General features: G+C 41.8%; 1 protein-coding gene across 1 annotated transcript in view; it reads left to right on the top strand.

The window, feature by feature from the left end:
* LOC124037832 (PR domain zinc finger protein 5-like) overlaps positions 1-15,260 on the top strand; it is a 77,311-nt gene extending 62,051 nt beyond the window's left edge. Inside the window, exons 14-16 of the mRNA XM_046352946.1 lie at positions 3,394-3,479; positions 10,348-10,452; positions 13,420-15,260. Coding sequence (XP_046208902.1) covers positions 3,394-3,479; positions 10,348-10,452; positions 13,420-13,584 — 356 coding nt within the window. The 3' untranslated portion in view covers positions 13,585-15,260. The remainder of the gene's footprint in view (positions 1-3,393; positions 3,480-10,347; positions 10,453-13,419) is intronic.
* The last annotated feature ends 207 nt before the right edge of the window (positions 15,261-15,467 follow it).

The raw sequence follows: 15,467 nt of genomic DNA, 5'->3' as shown, positions 1-15,467 counted from the left end.
TGCCAAAGGTGCTTTAACAAAGTATTGACTCAGCATCGTGAACACTTACGTGAATTAAATATTTCTGTGTTTAATTTTCAGTAAATGTTTGAACATTTGTTAAAACATGTTTTCACTTTGTCATTCTGATGTATTGTGTGTAGATTTTGAATTCAGGCTTTACTTAATACTTTCTGAAGGCACCGCAACCATGGTGGAACCCCAAAATACTACCTTACAAGTATTGCATTGTATTTTCCTTTGGAAGGGCTATTTTCACTGCGGTTATATGAGTTACCTCATATTCCATATATAGGTTGGTAATCAGTGCTGGTTGTGCTATCTGGGCTGCGGATCAGCTCTGGGGTAAATAGATCCACGTGTCTGCTGGCTGTTTGACTGACAGCCTGTCACATCCTCTTTGCCATCGTACAGAGCGTGCTCAGATAGGATCTCTGGGAGTTAGGCTGGCCTGTCTTTGATCCACTGGGCCCGGGCTCAGCTCAGCCGGGCCAGCCTGACGATGAGTTGTTGTAGTGTGTTCTTACTTTGGAGCTATGTATTTTCATGAGACAAGCGGTACTACTGATTGTGAGGCCTTTTCTCTCACTAGAAAGAACACATGGATTAGTGTGACAACTAATCAATCATTATTTCCTCACATAAAACTATAGGCAGATTTGTGAGTGTGTACCATTTTATTTGATTCAAATAAGATAAAAGCAGGGTTTTCTAAACTCGGGCCTCGAGACCCCAAGGGGTGCACATTTAGTTTTTCACCCTAGCACTACACAGCTGATCATTTGAATCAGCTGTGTAGTGTTAGGGCAAAAACCAAACAGTGCACCCTTTGGGGTCCTGAGGTCCAAGTTTGGGAAACGCTGGATAAAAGGATATTTGACTTTATCTGATCTGAGAAGGTTTGTGGGTGCCCAGTGCGGATCTTCTCAGAACACATCTACATTATAATAACCTCTACCCGAACCTAACAGCCATAGAATCCCTTCATAATTGTAGTTCCTGTGAGGACCTACAGCCTGGAGAAGGGTTTCCCTGCATAGAAAAGTATCAGAGCACAACCAGAGGCAGCATGGCTAGAGGGAGAAAAGGGCCTTGAGAAGAACCAGATTTATGCACAGAACAGGTCCACGGACCAACTTACTATTGAGAGTTAGAATAGTAGAATGAATACACAAGATGCAATTAAAAAATGTGCCTGTGCACCAGCAGTTTTTCTCTTATGTCACTTACCGACATTCACTCACTCATGTCACCTAACATTGTTTAGATTGGTAAATTAGTCTAGCCACCTATCTAAACTTGTAATCATGGTCAAATGACCAACTGCGGGACCCCTTTGATTTTGTTAGTCATTCTCACTCAGATATCCTATTAAAAACTGCATTTCTCTCTTCCCCCATGGCAAAATGAGTAGTATTGTATGAAATGAGTTAATACTGCAACGTATTTTCTATGCCCAGTGCTTCATTTGTAAATTGTCAGGTGCCGGAACAAAAGGTTTGTAGCCTAGGGTCCGGGAAGACCTTTTTTATGTGTTTATACATCATTCTACACGACTGCAGACTTTGGCAGAATCTTTTTCAATGCCGAAAAATGTATTGAAATGACAGGCCACTTTGACACTGAAACTGAGATCATTAAAAACGTCTTGAATCCATCAATAGCCTAGGCCGAGGATGTGTGGAGACACACATATTGTACAATACGAGGAGGAAATGATAGTCCTAAACCAGCTTTCCAGTTTAACTGAATCATCCAATGATGCGCAGCTCACTCATCAGCGATGGCTGATGCCCTTGTGTCAAAAGCCTCTCTCTTGTTTTCCTTTGCAAAACAATGCTGTTTGCTCAATAAGCCTATTTGGAAGTTGGGAACATATTTGGTAGCCTAAAGGCAGATTAGTCTTCTCTTTTCAGCAGGAGCCATTTGCTTTCCAATCTGTGTTTTCCCACGATTGTATTTGTAATATTGCAAAAGCCCTGTTTTGGCTGCATGCTATTCACTGACAGATTTGCCACATGTTCCCAACTGTAGGCATGGCCTGTTATTGGGCTACACACAATCCACAGCTAGACACATTTTAAAAAAATAATATAAAAAATAAGCTATTGATCTAAATTATAGGTTTACTCCAGGTGTAGTCTTCTGAATTATTGCATTTCTTTCTGAACAGACAGCAGTAATTCTATAACTTCTTGGCAAATGTATTTCAATTCATCAGGGCTGCTGCCAGAACCTCCAGAACCCTTCCCGTGGCTATGAGTACATAAGTACAACGTTGGAGAGATGAGTTGCAGGCTAATGTCTATCAGAGCAGAGAGAGGGAGAGCGATCATAGAAAGTAAATGGCATTCTAGTTCTGTGAGAGATACAGGCATGCTTCTCTCTCTCCCCACAGCAATGGACATGCATTTGTCTATAGGCTACAATGTTGTGCAATCCAAAAACCTGGGCCGGACTAACTCAAATCAATTCTTATCAGGCACGTTTTCACAATGTTTTTTAGGGGGAAGGAGAATTACAGAGGAGGCAACTCGAATTAACCCTGATTGCTTTTATTGCATTTTTTACATTGCAAACAGTGAAAAAAAGAATTATGCCATGAGGGGTACCAGATCCTGGCAAATGGGTTCCTGGAAGGAAACTGTTCCGGCAGGATCCGGCTCAAATTAAGCACTGTCTACGCCCCATGGCAAAATGTGTAGAATTGCAGGAAATTAAGTGTATAAAACGTGTTTTTCTTAGCTATCAAGAAGGGGGCTGTTCAAATGTTTTGCTCCCAAGGGCCCCCAAAAGGCTAGGACCGGCTCTGACTGCATGTGGGTATGGATGTGGGTACGCAGACCCATGAGCCACTGCGGCCCTCATGATGAGTTCCGATTTTTTTGTGGCCCCCATCAGTGTCAGAGTGCAGTGTAGTGCATCGGTGCATGGCAGCACCAGCAGCTCTAGTTTAGGGGCAGGGGTGGCATAAACATGAAGATCTCCCCTCCCGTCTCTCTGCGGCACTGCATCAGAGCTGGAGGCCCGGCCGGCAGGAAACAGATAACTTTGATCAGGGTCTGCATGTGGCCAGCCGCAGCGCAAAAATTTGGATTTTCCCCCTACATTTATTTCATGCCTCCAATTCCTCTGAGCTTAGATCTGCTCTGTTTGAAGATTTTTCATAGTAGTTTTGGGTGGATGTGTGTGTATATATGTCTAGTGTTTGATCATTGTGTAGTATTTTGTGTTTCAAAGAGTTTTTTTGCATACTGCCTATGTGTAGACAAATGTGTGCTTATCTAAACTACTTAAGAGCATCTGCACACTATTTTTAATCCGCTCTGTATTGATTTTGATGTGTCCTTCTCGCTGATGTGTGTCGATCCTTCTGTTGATGCTTCTCTCTAGGTGAGCGGCCATACCAGTGTCCTTACTGTGACAAAGCATTCAGCAAGAATGATGGACTGAAGATGCACATTCGCACACACACTCGGGTAAGTCTCTTTTCCACACCCACTTCTACCACACACTCTCTCCTCTCTTTGTTCCAGGAACAGTTTGAGGTGTTGGTGTTTCTCTGCCACATGGAATTGGTTAGATTTCCCTTTACCTCCTTCTCCTCCTCTTTCCATCCTCACACCCCTACGCATGTGTGTATTCACACATGTATGTCTCTGTATGTATTTGAGTGTAAAAACCAGTCATGAAAGCCAAGGAATAGTGATGGTGATAGTGATGGAAATGTATACAGTTACATATCACAATATCAGGTTTGTACAATATTATATCAATATTTGACTCCCAAGTCCCCAGTTTCTTTTTTGCTACTGCAGGTAGTTATCTAGCGCTATTCGGTTGTACCTGAACCAAAACTCTGATATTTTTCATTCTATAGCTTGTTCTCCATCATCTTTTTAAATAGTGAGCCAACATGTTTTCAGCGCTTTTATTTAATGACTGATCAAAACTCATTTATTCATTGCTCTCTCTTGTCTCTCTGTAGTAGACATTGTGAGCAATATGTTTGGAACATCAAATCGCAAAGAAATTGCAGTATAGAATCTAGGGCTGATCCCATTTAGTTGACTGGTCGGTAGAAATGGTAAGATATATTGGGGTAACCTACAAAGCTGGTGTAGCCTATTACCAGCAACTTCAGGAGTGTAATGGCAAAATCTGCGAAGGCCAGCAGCAGCTGGAGGAGGGGGGTCGGGAATATATATATTTTCTGGTTAGGCTATCTTGATCTCTGGCTCCCTCTTGAGTCATTTGTGTGTCTTAGTTATTTAATCAAACAGCGTGCTTAAAACATCAGACAAGTTTAGTACGTATAGTTGATTTGATAAAAACACAGAGTGTGTCTATATATGGAAAAATAGATATTTAAACATTTTGACCAATAGATTGGTTGAAAGAAAAAATGACTCGATTGACTAATATTTTTTTGAGGGGTATGTGACAGCCCTAAACGAATCACAATACATATCGTATCGTGATAATTTCATATTGTGAGGTCCCTGGCAATTCCCAACCCTACCAAGGAATAACAGTAACATTCTGGATCTGTTTTCGTTGAGAGCTGTTTTTGCTGCTGGATGTTTTTAACCACCAAATGAGCTCGGAAATAACTTCTTACTATGACATGACTTTTGGTGTATTCCATAAGTCACATGAAATATCCTTAAGCCTACTTTTCTGTTTTTATGTAGGAACATCTACACATGCTACTGTGTTTATATTTGCAATTGTGTGTGTCTAAGATACACTACATGACCTAAAGTGTGCGGACACCTGCTTGTCAAACATCTCATTCCAAAATCATGGGCATTAATATGGAGTTGGTCAACCATTTGCTGCTATAACAGCCTCCACTCTTCTGGAAAGGATTTCCATGAGATGTTGGAACATTGCTGTGAGGACTTTCTTCCATTCAGCCACAAAATCAGGCATTGACCACTGATTTGGAAGCACAGAATCGTCTTGAATGTACAGTTGAAGTCGGAAGTCATTAAAACTAGTTTTTCAACCACTCCACAAATGTCTTTTTAACAAAATAACGTTTTGGCAAGTCGGTTAGAACATCTACTTTGTGCATGACACAAGTAATTTTTCCAACAATTGTTTAGACAGATTATAATTCACTGTATCACAATTCCACTGGGTCAGAAGTTTACATACACTGAGTTGACTGTGCCTTTTAAACAGCTTGGAAAATTCTAGAAAATTATGTCATGCCTGTAGAAGCTTCTGATAGGCTAATTGACATCATTTGAGTCAATTGGAGGTGTACCTGTGGCTGTATTTCAAGACCTACCTTCAAACTCAGTGCCTCTGCTTGACATCATGGGAAAATCTAAAGAAATTAGCAAAGACCTCAGAATAAAAATTGTAGACCTCCACAAGTCTGGTTCATCCTTGGGAGCAATTTCCAAACGCCTGAAGGTACCACATTCATCTGTACAAACAATAGTACGCAAGTATAAACACCATGGGACCAGGCAGCTGCCACACCGCTCAGGAAGGAGATGCGTTCTGTCTCCTAGGGATTAACGTACTTTGGTGTGAAAAGTGCAAATGAATCCCAGAACAACAGCAAAGGATCTTGTGAAGATGCTGGAGGAAACCGGTACAAAAGTATCTATATCCACATTAAAACAAGTCCTATATAAACATAACCTGAAAGGCCACTCAGCAAGGAAGAAGCCACTGCTCCAAGACCACCATAAAAATCCAGACTACGGTTTGCAACTGCACATGGGGACAAAGATCGTACGTTTTGGAGAAATGTCCTCTGGTCTGATGAAAAACTAATAAAACTGTTTGACCATAATGACCATTGTTATGTTTGGAGGAAAAGTGGGAGGCTTGCAAGCCAAAGAACACCATCCCAACTGTGAAGCACGGGGTGGCAGCATCATGTTGTGGGGGTGCTTTGCTGCAGGAGGGACTGGTGCACTTCACAAAATAGATGGCAACATGAGGTAGGAAAATTATATGGATATATTGAAGCAACATCTCAAGACATCGGTCAGGAAGTTAAAGCTTGGTTGCAAATGGTTTGTCCAAATGGACAATGACCCCAAGCATACTTCCAAAGTTGTGGCAAAATGGCTTAAGGACAACAAAGTCAAGGTACTGGAGTGGCCATCACAAAGCCCTGACCTCAATCCTATAGAAAATGTATGTGCAGAACTGAAAAAGCGTGTGCGAGCAAGGAGCCCTACAAATCTGACTCTGTTACACCAGCTCTGTCAGGTGGAATGTGACAAAATTCACCCAACTTATTGTGGAAAGCTTGTGGAAGGCTACCTGAAACGTTTGACCCTAATTAAACAATATAAAGGCAGTACTACCAAATACTAATTGAGTGTACAGTATGTAAACTTTTGACCCACTGGGAATGTGATGAAATAAATAAAAGCTGAAATAAATCATTCTCTCTACTATTATTCTAACATTTCACATTCTTAAAATAAAGTGGTGATCCTAACTGACCTATGACAGGGAATATTTGCTAGGATTAAATGTCAGGAATTGTGAAAAACTGAGTTTAAATTTATTTGGCTAAGGTGTATTTAAACTTCTGTCTTCAACTGTATGCTGTAGCGTTAATATTTCCCTTCACTAGAACTAAGAGGCCTAGCCTGAACCATGAAAAACAGCCCCAGACCGTTATTCCTCCACCACCAAACTTTACTGTTGGCACTATGCATTCGGGCAGGTTGCATTGTCCTGGCATTGGCCAAACACAGATTAGTCCGTCAGGCTTCCAGATGGTGAAGCGTGATTCATCACTCCAGAGAACGCATTTTCACTGCTCCAGAGTCCAATGACGGCAAGTTTTACACCACTCCAGCCGACGCTGGACATTGATGTGTTGATCTTAGGCTTGTGTGCGGCTGCTCGGCCATGGAAACCCATTTCCTGAAGCTCCCGATGAACAGTCCTTGTGCTGACGTTGCTTCCAGACTCAGTTTGAAACTTGGTAGTGAGTGTTGCAACCGAGGACAGATTATTTTTATGCGCTACGCGCTTCAGCACTCGGGCGTTTTGTGTTCTGTAAGCTTGTGTGGCTTACCACTTTCCCCCTTGAGCCGTTGTTGCTCCTAGACTGTTCCACTTCACAATAACAGCACTTACAGTTGACCGGGGCAGCTTTAGCAGGGTTGACATTTGACGAACTGACTTGTTGGAAAGGTGGCATGCCACGTTGAAAGTCACTGAGCTCTACTGCCAATGTTTGTCTATGGAGATTGCATGGCTGTGCGCTCAATTTTATACACTTGTCTGCAATGGGTGTGGCTGAAATAGCCAATTCCACTCATTTGAAGGGATGTCCATATACTTTTGTGTATATATGGTGTACCAGTCCCAGGTGTCCATAAATGCTTATCTACCCATCTCCAGCGCTACGCTTTAGTTGATCTGCTCCATGCTCAGCCAAGCTGTAGAACCTAACACCCAGGAATAGAGGTTCACACACCTCTGCCAGGCAGCCAGGAATAGAGAGGAGTCCTGTCTTGCCAGTCAGTGTCTCGCTCTGCAAACATGAAAGCTGAAGGACTTTTTTTTCCATGAGGAGATTCCAGGACACTCACGTAGGCTTCTCCCACAGTTATTTCTTTTTAAAGTCTGGGGAGGATAATGATTACTACTTAGAGCTGTATATGGTGGACTAGAATACATCCACATGTAATAGCAATCTCACAGCAGACACTGAGCACATTCTGAGAAGTTTTGAAAGTTTGAAAGACTGTGATTGGGTTCCTGACTGTATATTGTGAGGACATGACAGGTGTCGTTAGTGTTGATAAGATGAGCATGTAAATGTACACTGACTCAGAGCTTGGACCAAGCTGCTCAGGGTGGGGAGAGGAAGAGCATGGTCACCCTGCTCTCTCATGAGGTAATTTCCTGCCCGTGCCTCTGCACGACTTCTCTACCCACTGAAGTTCTCCACCTAATCACCACTTTCCATGAGGTGTGTGTGTGTGTGTGTGTGTGTGTGTGTGTGTGTGTGTGTGTGTGTGTGTGTGTGTGTGTGTGTGTGTGTGTGTGTGTGTGTGTGTGTGTGTGTGTGTGTGTGTGTGTGTGTGTGTGGCCATGGTACTGTATATTTATGTACAAGTATTTATTTCTGACTTTTTACATGATCGTTAATTCATACGAGTATGCCCTGTCGGTTTTGTTGACACGTTTCAAGTACATTTCCTGTTTGCTCAAGCACACATCAGTACGTTGCACTCTATGAACCTGGACTGCAGGTACAGTATAAAGCCTTCTGACCTAAAATAGTACAGTGGAAACAGGCAGCTGGCAGCACAGGGACACTCCTATCAGCTCCTATTCTCTAGCGAGGACTTGATGAAACATTCATGTTTGAATTGAGACATGGCTTTGTGTGTCCCCGGCTCTGTCTTTGCTCAGAGCACCGTGACTGCAGTAGTGAAATATGGGCTGAGCTGACACACAGCAGAGAGCTGGACGATGAAGTCACCCCTCAGCAGAACAAATGCCATTTGGCTGAAGGAGCTCCAGCTCAGTGTTAATGTATAGTTTAGAGATGGATCTGTTTAGAGTTGTGTGTTTATCCCACATAGCAAACCATCGGCAACTACAATAGAACACATGTGATTCGTATAAAGCGTCTGACATGTTGCCTGGTCAGAGATTTTTTATTAATCTCTTTAAGTTTCTCTGATGGTGACAAGAGTGATCTGACTGTAAACACACTGATTAAAATTCCACTGGTTCCCTCTGTGGGGGTGCCTGTTTGATTTTGTTTGACTTTGGCCCAGAGTTCTGAAGTTCCATCAGAATCTTCCAAGCTCCTCTGTTTTCAGTTTGGAAACCTCTGAACGGGTTTTACTGTAACACTTTTTCATTGGTCAGTTATAGCTGGTCCCTATTGGTCCAATATAGCAGTCTCTGATTGGTTCATCACAGCATTAAGTGAACGGACCAGTTTAGATGGGTATTAGCAATACGGCAGTTGCTCCACCTTGCCCTCTAGTAGGCTAGACGGAAGCATCACCATATTGCTAATTACCTCCCAATTCTTTCAAAGCCATAAGAAGTGCCTAGGGGTATATGGGTTTGATTTTGTATTGGATTACAGAGGATGTTGGTTTAGAGATGGCCATTGACCATGTTTGATATGAAATGTGATCCTACTGGATCTTTTAGAGTACATAAACAGAGCTTTATCCCTCCATTTATAACCCCGCTGGACAGATTCAGAGATGAGCCAATCAGAGGGTCAGGTTGAATGTCACAAGGGTGAACATCTGCCGAAGAGCAGATGCAGATGTTACTGGGGTCACAGTGATGCATTCTGGGTCCTCTACATCACCCCTATACATCTGTGTGTTTTCTTGACCTCTGAATTTGAAAAATGTTTGGTTTTCTGTACGTCATTCAGGGGGAAGTTTTCCCCTGAGTGTGAAAGTGATGCTTTATTAAAAAAAGTGATACCAATTAAACTAGCAGGTTTATCTGGCGGTTTACAATACACAAACCGTCACTTCTGTTCTGGTTTGGTCTCCACACTCAAGTTACTCACACACCCACACACACACTGTTAGGCGTCTCTCGTTTTCTTTCTCACTCACACTCACACACACACTCATACACACTCACTCATATACACACACTCACAGACATATGCATTGAACCTGATCTTTATCTCCGGTTGTATCCTGTGTCATTGGCCACTCCTTGTCCCGCCCACATGATAGCTCTTTTCCCAGGACCCTTACTTCCTGTATTCACCTGGTTCCCATGACAACTGTGCACTAAATGGGTAGAGACTTTGCTATCAGTGAGTCTTGTCAAAAAGAGCCACAGAGTGACTGTCCACCCAGAAAATCACGCACACACACACACACACACAAAACACACACCCCCACAGAGCGATAGGAGCTTTTGAGTGACACCCAGACAGGCCTCTGAAAGGCACAGAGGAAATGTTCTTTGGTAAACTGATGAGGTGTGGAGAAGAGGGTGATATTCTACAGCCCCAGTGAGCCGGCGCACTGGTACATGTTCAAAGGGCTTTTCTGTGCCGTGTTTTCTTACGCTTTAGAGGGATCCATGTGTTCCTTATGGCCCCATACGCTTGCCATTTCCTCCCTACTGCAGGGGCTGTACAATCTCTCATTTCATATCTTCATAAACTCACTAGGGGGGCGGTGGGGTTTGAAGTGAGAGGATATGAGGGTGTGTGTGTGATTGTGGGTGTCCATTATTGTGTAAGAGTCCATGTCTCTGTTTGAGTACAGTATTTGTGTATAGTATACGGGTTGGCTGTGTGTTGAGAGGTGATCTGTCTGTAAGTGTGTGTTTGTTTGTGTGTCCCTGCAGGAGAAGCCATATAAATGCAGTGAATGTAACAAGGCCTTCAGTCAGAAGAGAGGTCTGGACGAACACATGAGGACCCACACCGGAGAGAAACCCTTCCAGTGTGATGTAAGTTCTGGGCCTTTGAAGTTGCTCCGCCGTTTCCTGATTGCTAAGTGAAAGACGCATAACCAAAACTTAAGAAAGGGAAGCATAGAAATAGCGCACATAGAACAGATCTACCACTTCTTAGACTTGCTTTCAAGTAGAATTATAGATCTATAAATCACATTTCAATGTGAATTTGGTCAGGTGGCACCAAAAGTGACATATTTCCACTTTAACCATAACTCCAAATGGTGTGGGGATACAGTACCAGTCAATTTAATTTATTTTTTTTTTTATTTTTTACTATTTTCTACATTGTAGGATAATAGTGGAGACATCAAAACTGTGAAATACATATGGAATCATGTATTAGCCAAAAAAGTGTTAAACAAATCAAAATATATTGAGAGATATAATGAGATTCTTCAAAGTAGCCACTCTTTGCCTTGATGACAGCTTTGCACACTCTTGGCATTCTCTCAACCAGCTTCACCTGGAATGCTTTTCCAACAGTCTTGAAGGAGTTCCCACATATGCTGAGCACTTGTTGGCTGCTTTTCCTTCACTCTGCGGTCCAACTCATCCCAAACCATCTCAATTTGGTTGAGATCGGGTGATTGTGGAGACCAGGTCTTCTGATGCAGCACTCCTTCACTCTCCTTCTTGGTCAAATAGCCCTTCCACAACCTGAAGGTGTGTTGGGTCATTGTCCTGTTGAAAAACAAATGATAGTCCCACTAAGTGCAAACCAGATGAGATGGTGTATCGCTGTATAATGCTGTGTTAGCCATGCTGGTTGTGTGCCTTCTAAATAAATCATATACAGTGTCACAAGTAAAGCACCATCACACCTCATCCTCCATGCTTTACGGGGGGAACCACACATGCGGAAATCTGTTCACCTACTCTGTGTCTCACAAAGACACGGCGGTTGCAAACAAAAATCTCAAATTTGGACTCATCAGGCCAAAGGACAGATTTCCACCGGTCTAAAGTACATAGCTTTTTTTTCTTGGCCCAAGCAAGTCTCTTATTCTTATTGGTGTCCTTTAGTAGTGGTTTCTTTGCGGCAATTCGACCATGAAGGCCTGATTCCTTTGTACAGTTGGTGTTGAGATATCGGTTACTTGAACTATGTGAAGCATTTATTTGGGCTGCAATCTGAGGTGCTGTTAACTCTAATGAACTTATCGTATGCACTTGAAGAAACTTTCAAAGTTCTTGAAATGTTCTGTATTGACTGACTTTCATGTACTCAAGTAATAATGGATTGTTGCTTCTCTTTGCTTATTTCAGCTGTTCTTGCCATAATATGGACTTGGTCTTTTACCAAATAGGGCTATCTTCTGTATACCACCCCTACCTTGTCTCAACGCAACTGATTGGCTCAAATACATTAAGAAGGAAAGACATTCCACAAACTAACTTTTAACAAGGCACACCTGTTAATTTAAATGCATTCCAGGTGACTATCTCGTGAAGCTGGTTGAGAGAATGCCAAGAGTGTGCAAAGCTGTCAAGGCAAAGGGTGGCATTTTTGCACAATCTCAAATCTCAAATATATTTAGATTTGTTTAACACTTTTTTGGTTACTACATGATTCTATATGTGTTATTTCATAGTTTTGATGTCTTCACTATAATTCTACAATGTCGAAAATGGTACAAATAAAGAAAAACCCTGGAATGAGTGGGTGTGTCCAAACTTTTGACTGGCACTGATTGTATGTGTACATATGTGTGTGTCCGTGCTTTTGTGTCCACGCTTATGTATGTGTGCTTGTGTGTGCATGTACTCAGCTCAGCCAGACTGTGGCACGGGGCCAGATGTGGGCTAAAACTCAATATGAGGAAGATAAAGATCTCTCTCCTCTGGAGAGGTCTAGTCGACTGATCTCACGTAAACACATTGAGAAGATCAGAGGGAGAAATTACCCTCTGTTTATAATACCGCAGGAGTAATAATGATTCTCAGAGAGAAACACACGACCACGGGTCCTGCTGATGCTCTGGAAGGATCTTTTAAGACCTGTTAAAGTCTCTGGATCCCCATCACTTTCCTCTTAACATGTCTGGAAATTGAAAACATCTTTCCTTCCACTGTTTTTATTCTGTTTTATGGAAGACTCACAACGGTGTCTTTTTTAAATGACTGTAGTTTTACATCTCAAAGCCAATCAAATTGGCTGTTTCCTTAACCCTCAGAACCCTCTGACATGATGGGTCTTTTAAGCCTAGACTGGCTGGGTTCGCACTAGGGGGTTCGGGAAACGAAGGACAGTACTGTTATCAGTTAAGGCCATCTCTTTATTTTTAATCATTTCAAGGATGTGTTTGAGTTTAATTTATGTAATGCGTTGTTGATTCACTATTAAAGACTTTGAGTGCAATTCCTTTGGTATTTTGTATCTCCAGCCGTTTGTGTGTTGTGACGAGCATCCTAAATGGTGATTAAACCTGGTTGGTGATGTGATCACAGAAACACACACTCTGTCACAGGAACTTTAGGGGACTTCTCTACTGTTTGCATTTTGAATGGATGATTTTTAAGTGTGAAGAAGACATGCTGGGAAGCCTGAGTCCGGTTGTTGAACTGCTGCACCCATGCCAATGCAGGATTAAGATGACTGGTAGTGTGAAATGGAGTCGTTTTTTGGGGGGTGTGAAAGTGATCATTTGTGATGGATCTTATGTTTAATTTAATCCCTCTTTATGTCGGGGAAAATAGGATTTCTATCTAAGCCTTCTCTCGTGTGATTTCCAGTACCAATTAAATGTGGTTCAGTCAGCTGGCTGTACCCATAATAGGGATTGTAAAGCTTAATATTGCTCTGCAGCATACTTGTTTAGTTTAGGGCTGAATTAATTCAGTAAGATCCATCAGAGAGCTACTATAACAGAGATGTGTATGTATTGTAGTTAAGGTCTAATCCGTTCTAATCTCTAACAGAGCTAACTAACACACTTCTCTCTCCTCTGCTCTCTGTAGGTGTGTGATCTGTCGTTCAGTCTGAAGAAGATGCTGAGCAGGCACAAGCTGACCCACAACCCCAACAGGCCCATGGCAGAGTGCTCGCTGTGCCATAAGAAGTTCACCAGGAACGACTACCTCAAAGTGCACATGGAGAATGTTCACGGGGAGACAGAGGGCTAGGACCCATCTACTGTATATGATACTACTGAAGATAAACTACAGTGAACTCCAAAGGTATTGGCACAGTGACACCTGTTGTGGTTGTTTTGGTTCTGTACTCCAGCTCTTTGGATATTAAATGATACAATGACCATGAGGTTAAAGTGCAAAGACTGACAGCTTTTCCTTGAAGGTGTTTTCATCCATGTCAAAATTACAGCACTTTTTGTATAGTGCCCCCATTTTAGGGGACCAAACGTATTGGCACAAATCCACTTACAGTATGTGTATTAAAGTAGTAAACAGTTAAGTATTGTGTGCCATATTCATAGAGCATAATGACTACATGAAGTTTGTGACTACAAATTTGTCAGATGCATTTTCTGTTTGTTTTGGTTGTGTTTTAGATTATTTTGTGCCCTATGGAAATGAATGGTAAATAATGCATTAGAAACATATTCTATTTTGATTTACAATAAAAAGTGACTACAAAATGACACTATTTACCATTCATTTCTATTTGGCACAAAATGATCTGAAACACAACCAGAATAAACAGCAAATGCATCCAACAGGTTTGTAGCTTCACAATCTTGATGTAGTTGTTGTGTGCTATGAATATGGGACCAAATACTTAACTTGTGGCTACTCTAAAACACATGCAAGTGAATTTGTCCCATTAATTGTCCCATTCATTAATTTGTCCCATATAATATTATTTCAAATCCAACGTGCTGGAGTACAGAGCCAAAGCAACCAAACATTTATCTGTCCCAACACTTTTGGAGTTCACTGTATATTTACAGTGTTAAACGTACAGGATGGCCTGCTATGCATTTCAGATGTAGCAATAAGCAGTCTTTTCTTTTTACGATTAAATATATACAAATGCAAAATATGGAAAAGATTAGAATTCAATATCGGAACATATCCTGCACATAGGAATTGTGGAGTATGGAGTACATATTCAATTCACAGGGGGTTTGGATGAGGCGCAAGACCCACACTGTTCTGATCTGCTTCCAAACCGCTCTTCTCTTCCTGTTTATACTTTACATTCAATTGAGTTTTAATAGGAAAGTTTGGGAGTGGCATGTCCAGACAATTCAGCGCGATACAATAACTAGCCTCTGTCCAAAAGTCTCTTTCCTGCTTATCGGCTTCTAGGTTCCCATCTTATGCCAACCGTACCGTGCCTTACTCTGTTACAGCTATATGACCAGGTAACACACTTCCCAAAGAGTTTGAAAGACAGAGATGTTTACCAAACACAGCCAGCCTACTCCCTTCCTCCAGCCCACGCATTGTCTGGAAATGCAATAAATCCCTTATTACTGTTGTCAAAGTTACTGTTACTGTTTGTCAAAAGAAGAGCAACAAATTGTTCATAATACTGTATTTCCTGTCTGCTAAGACTGTTTTATATGGTTATTTCATATATTGAGGGACCAAGCCGTTTCTCTCTGTTTATACTCCTGTTTTTTCAACCCTGTATGTTAAATGGATAATGTATTTAATGGATGGTGCAATTGTGTATGTTTATCTGTTCTTTTTATGTGGTCAGACCACAGCCTTCCTGTGTTCCACAGACTGTTACACATTTACTATCTTTTACTATTCATCTCAAACTGTGAATATTTCACATCACACTTTCCCGTTTTGAAATGTACTTCATAAAAACCTCATTATGTACCAAACAGCCATTTACTCTGTTAATTCTAAGTATGTGTCGATTAACTGTTGACGTTGGGGTATTTCGGAAAACACTTGAGTTGATTAAATTTGCTCGCTTTGTTGTTGTTAATTGAACCCTTATTCTTGGTTTGGCTGGCGGTCTGCCGGGAGCCTAATTGAAGTGTTTCCCCCCCCCCCCAGTGGCCACAGTCACCACTGATCACCGCTGC

Source organism: Oncorhynchus gorbuscha, linkage group LG06 (genome assembly GCF_021184085.1).
Source record: "Oncorhynchus gorbuscha isolate QuinsamMale2020 ecotype Even-year linkage group LG06, OgorEven_v1.0, whole genome shotgun sequence".
In the NCBI taxonomy this organism is placed as follows: domain Eukaryota; kingdom Metazoa; phylum Chordata; class Actinopteri; order Salmoniformes; family Salmonidae; genus Oncorhynchus; species Oncorhynchus gorbuscha.
Note: the sequence above shows the minus strand (reverse complement) of the source record. Positions and strands in the feature narration are given on the sequence as shown.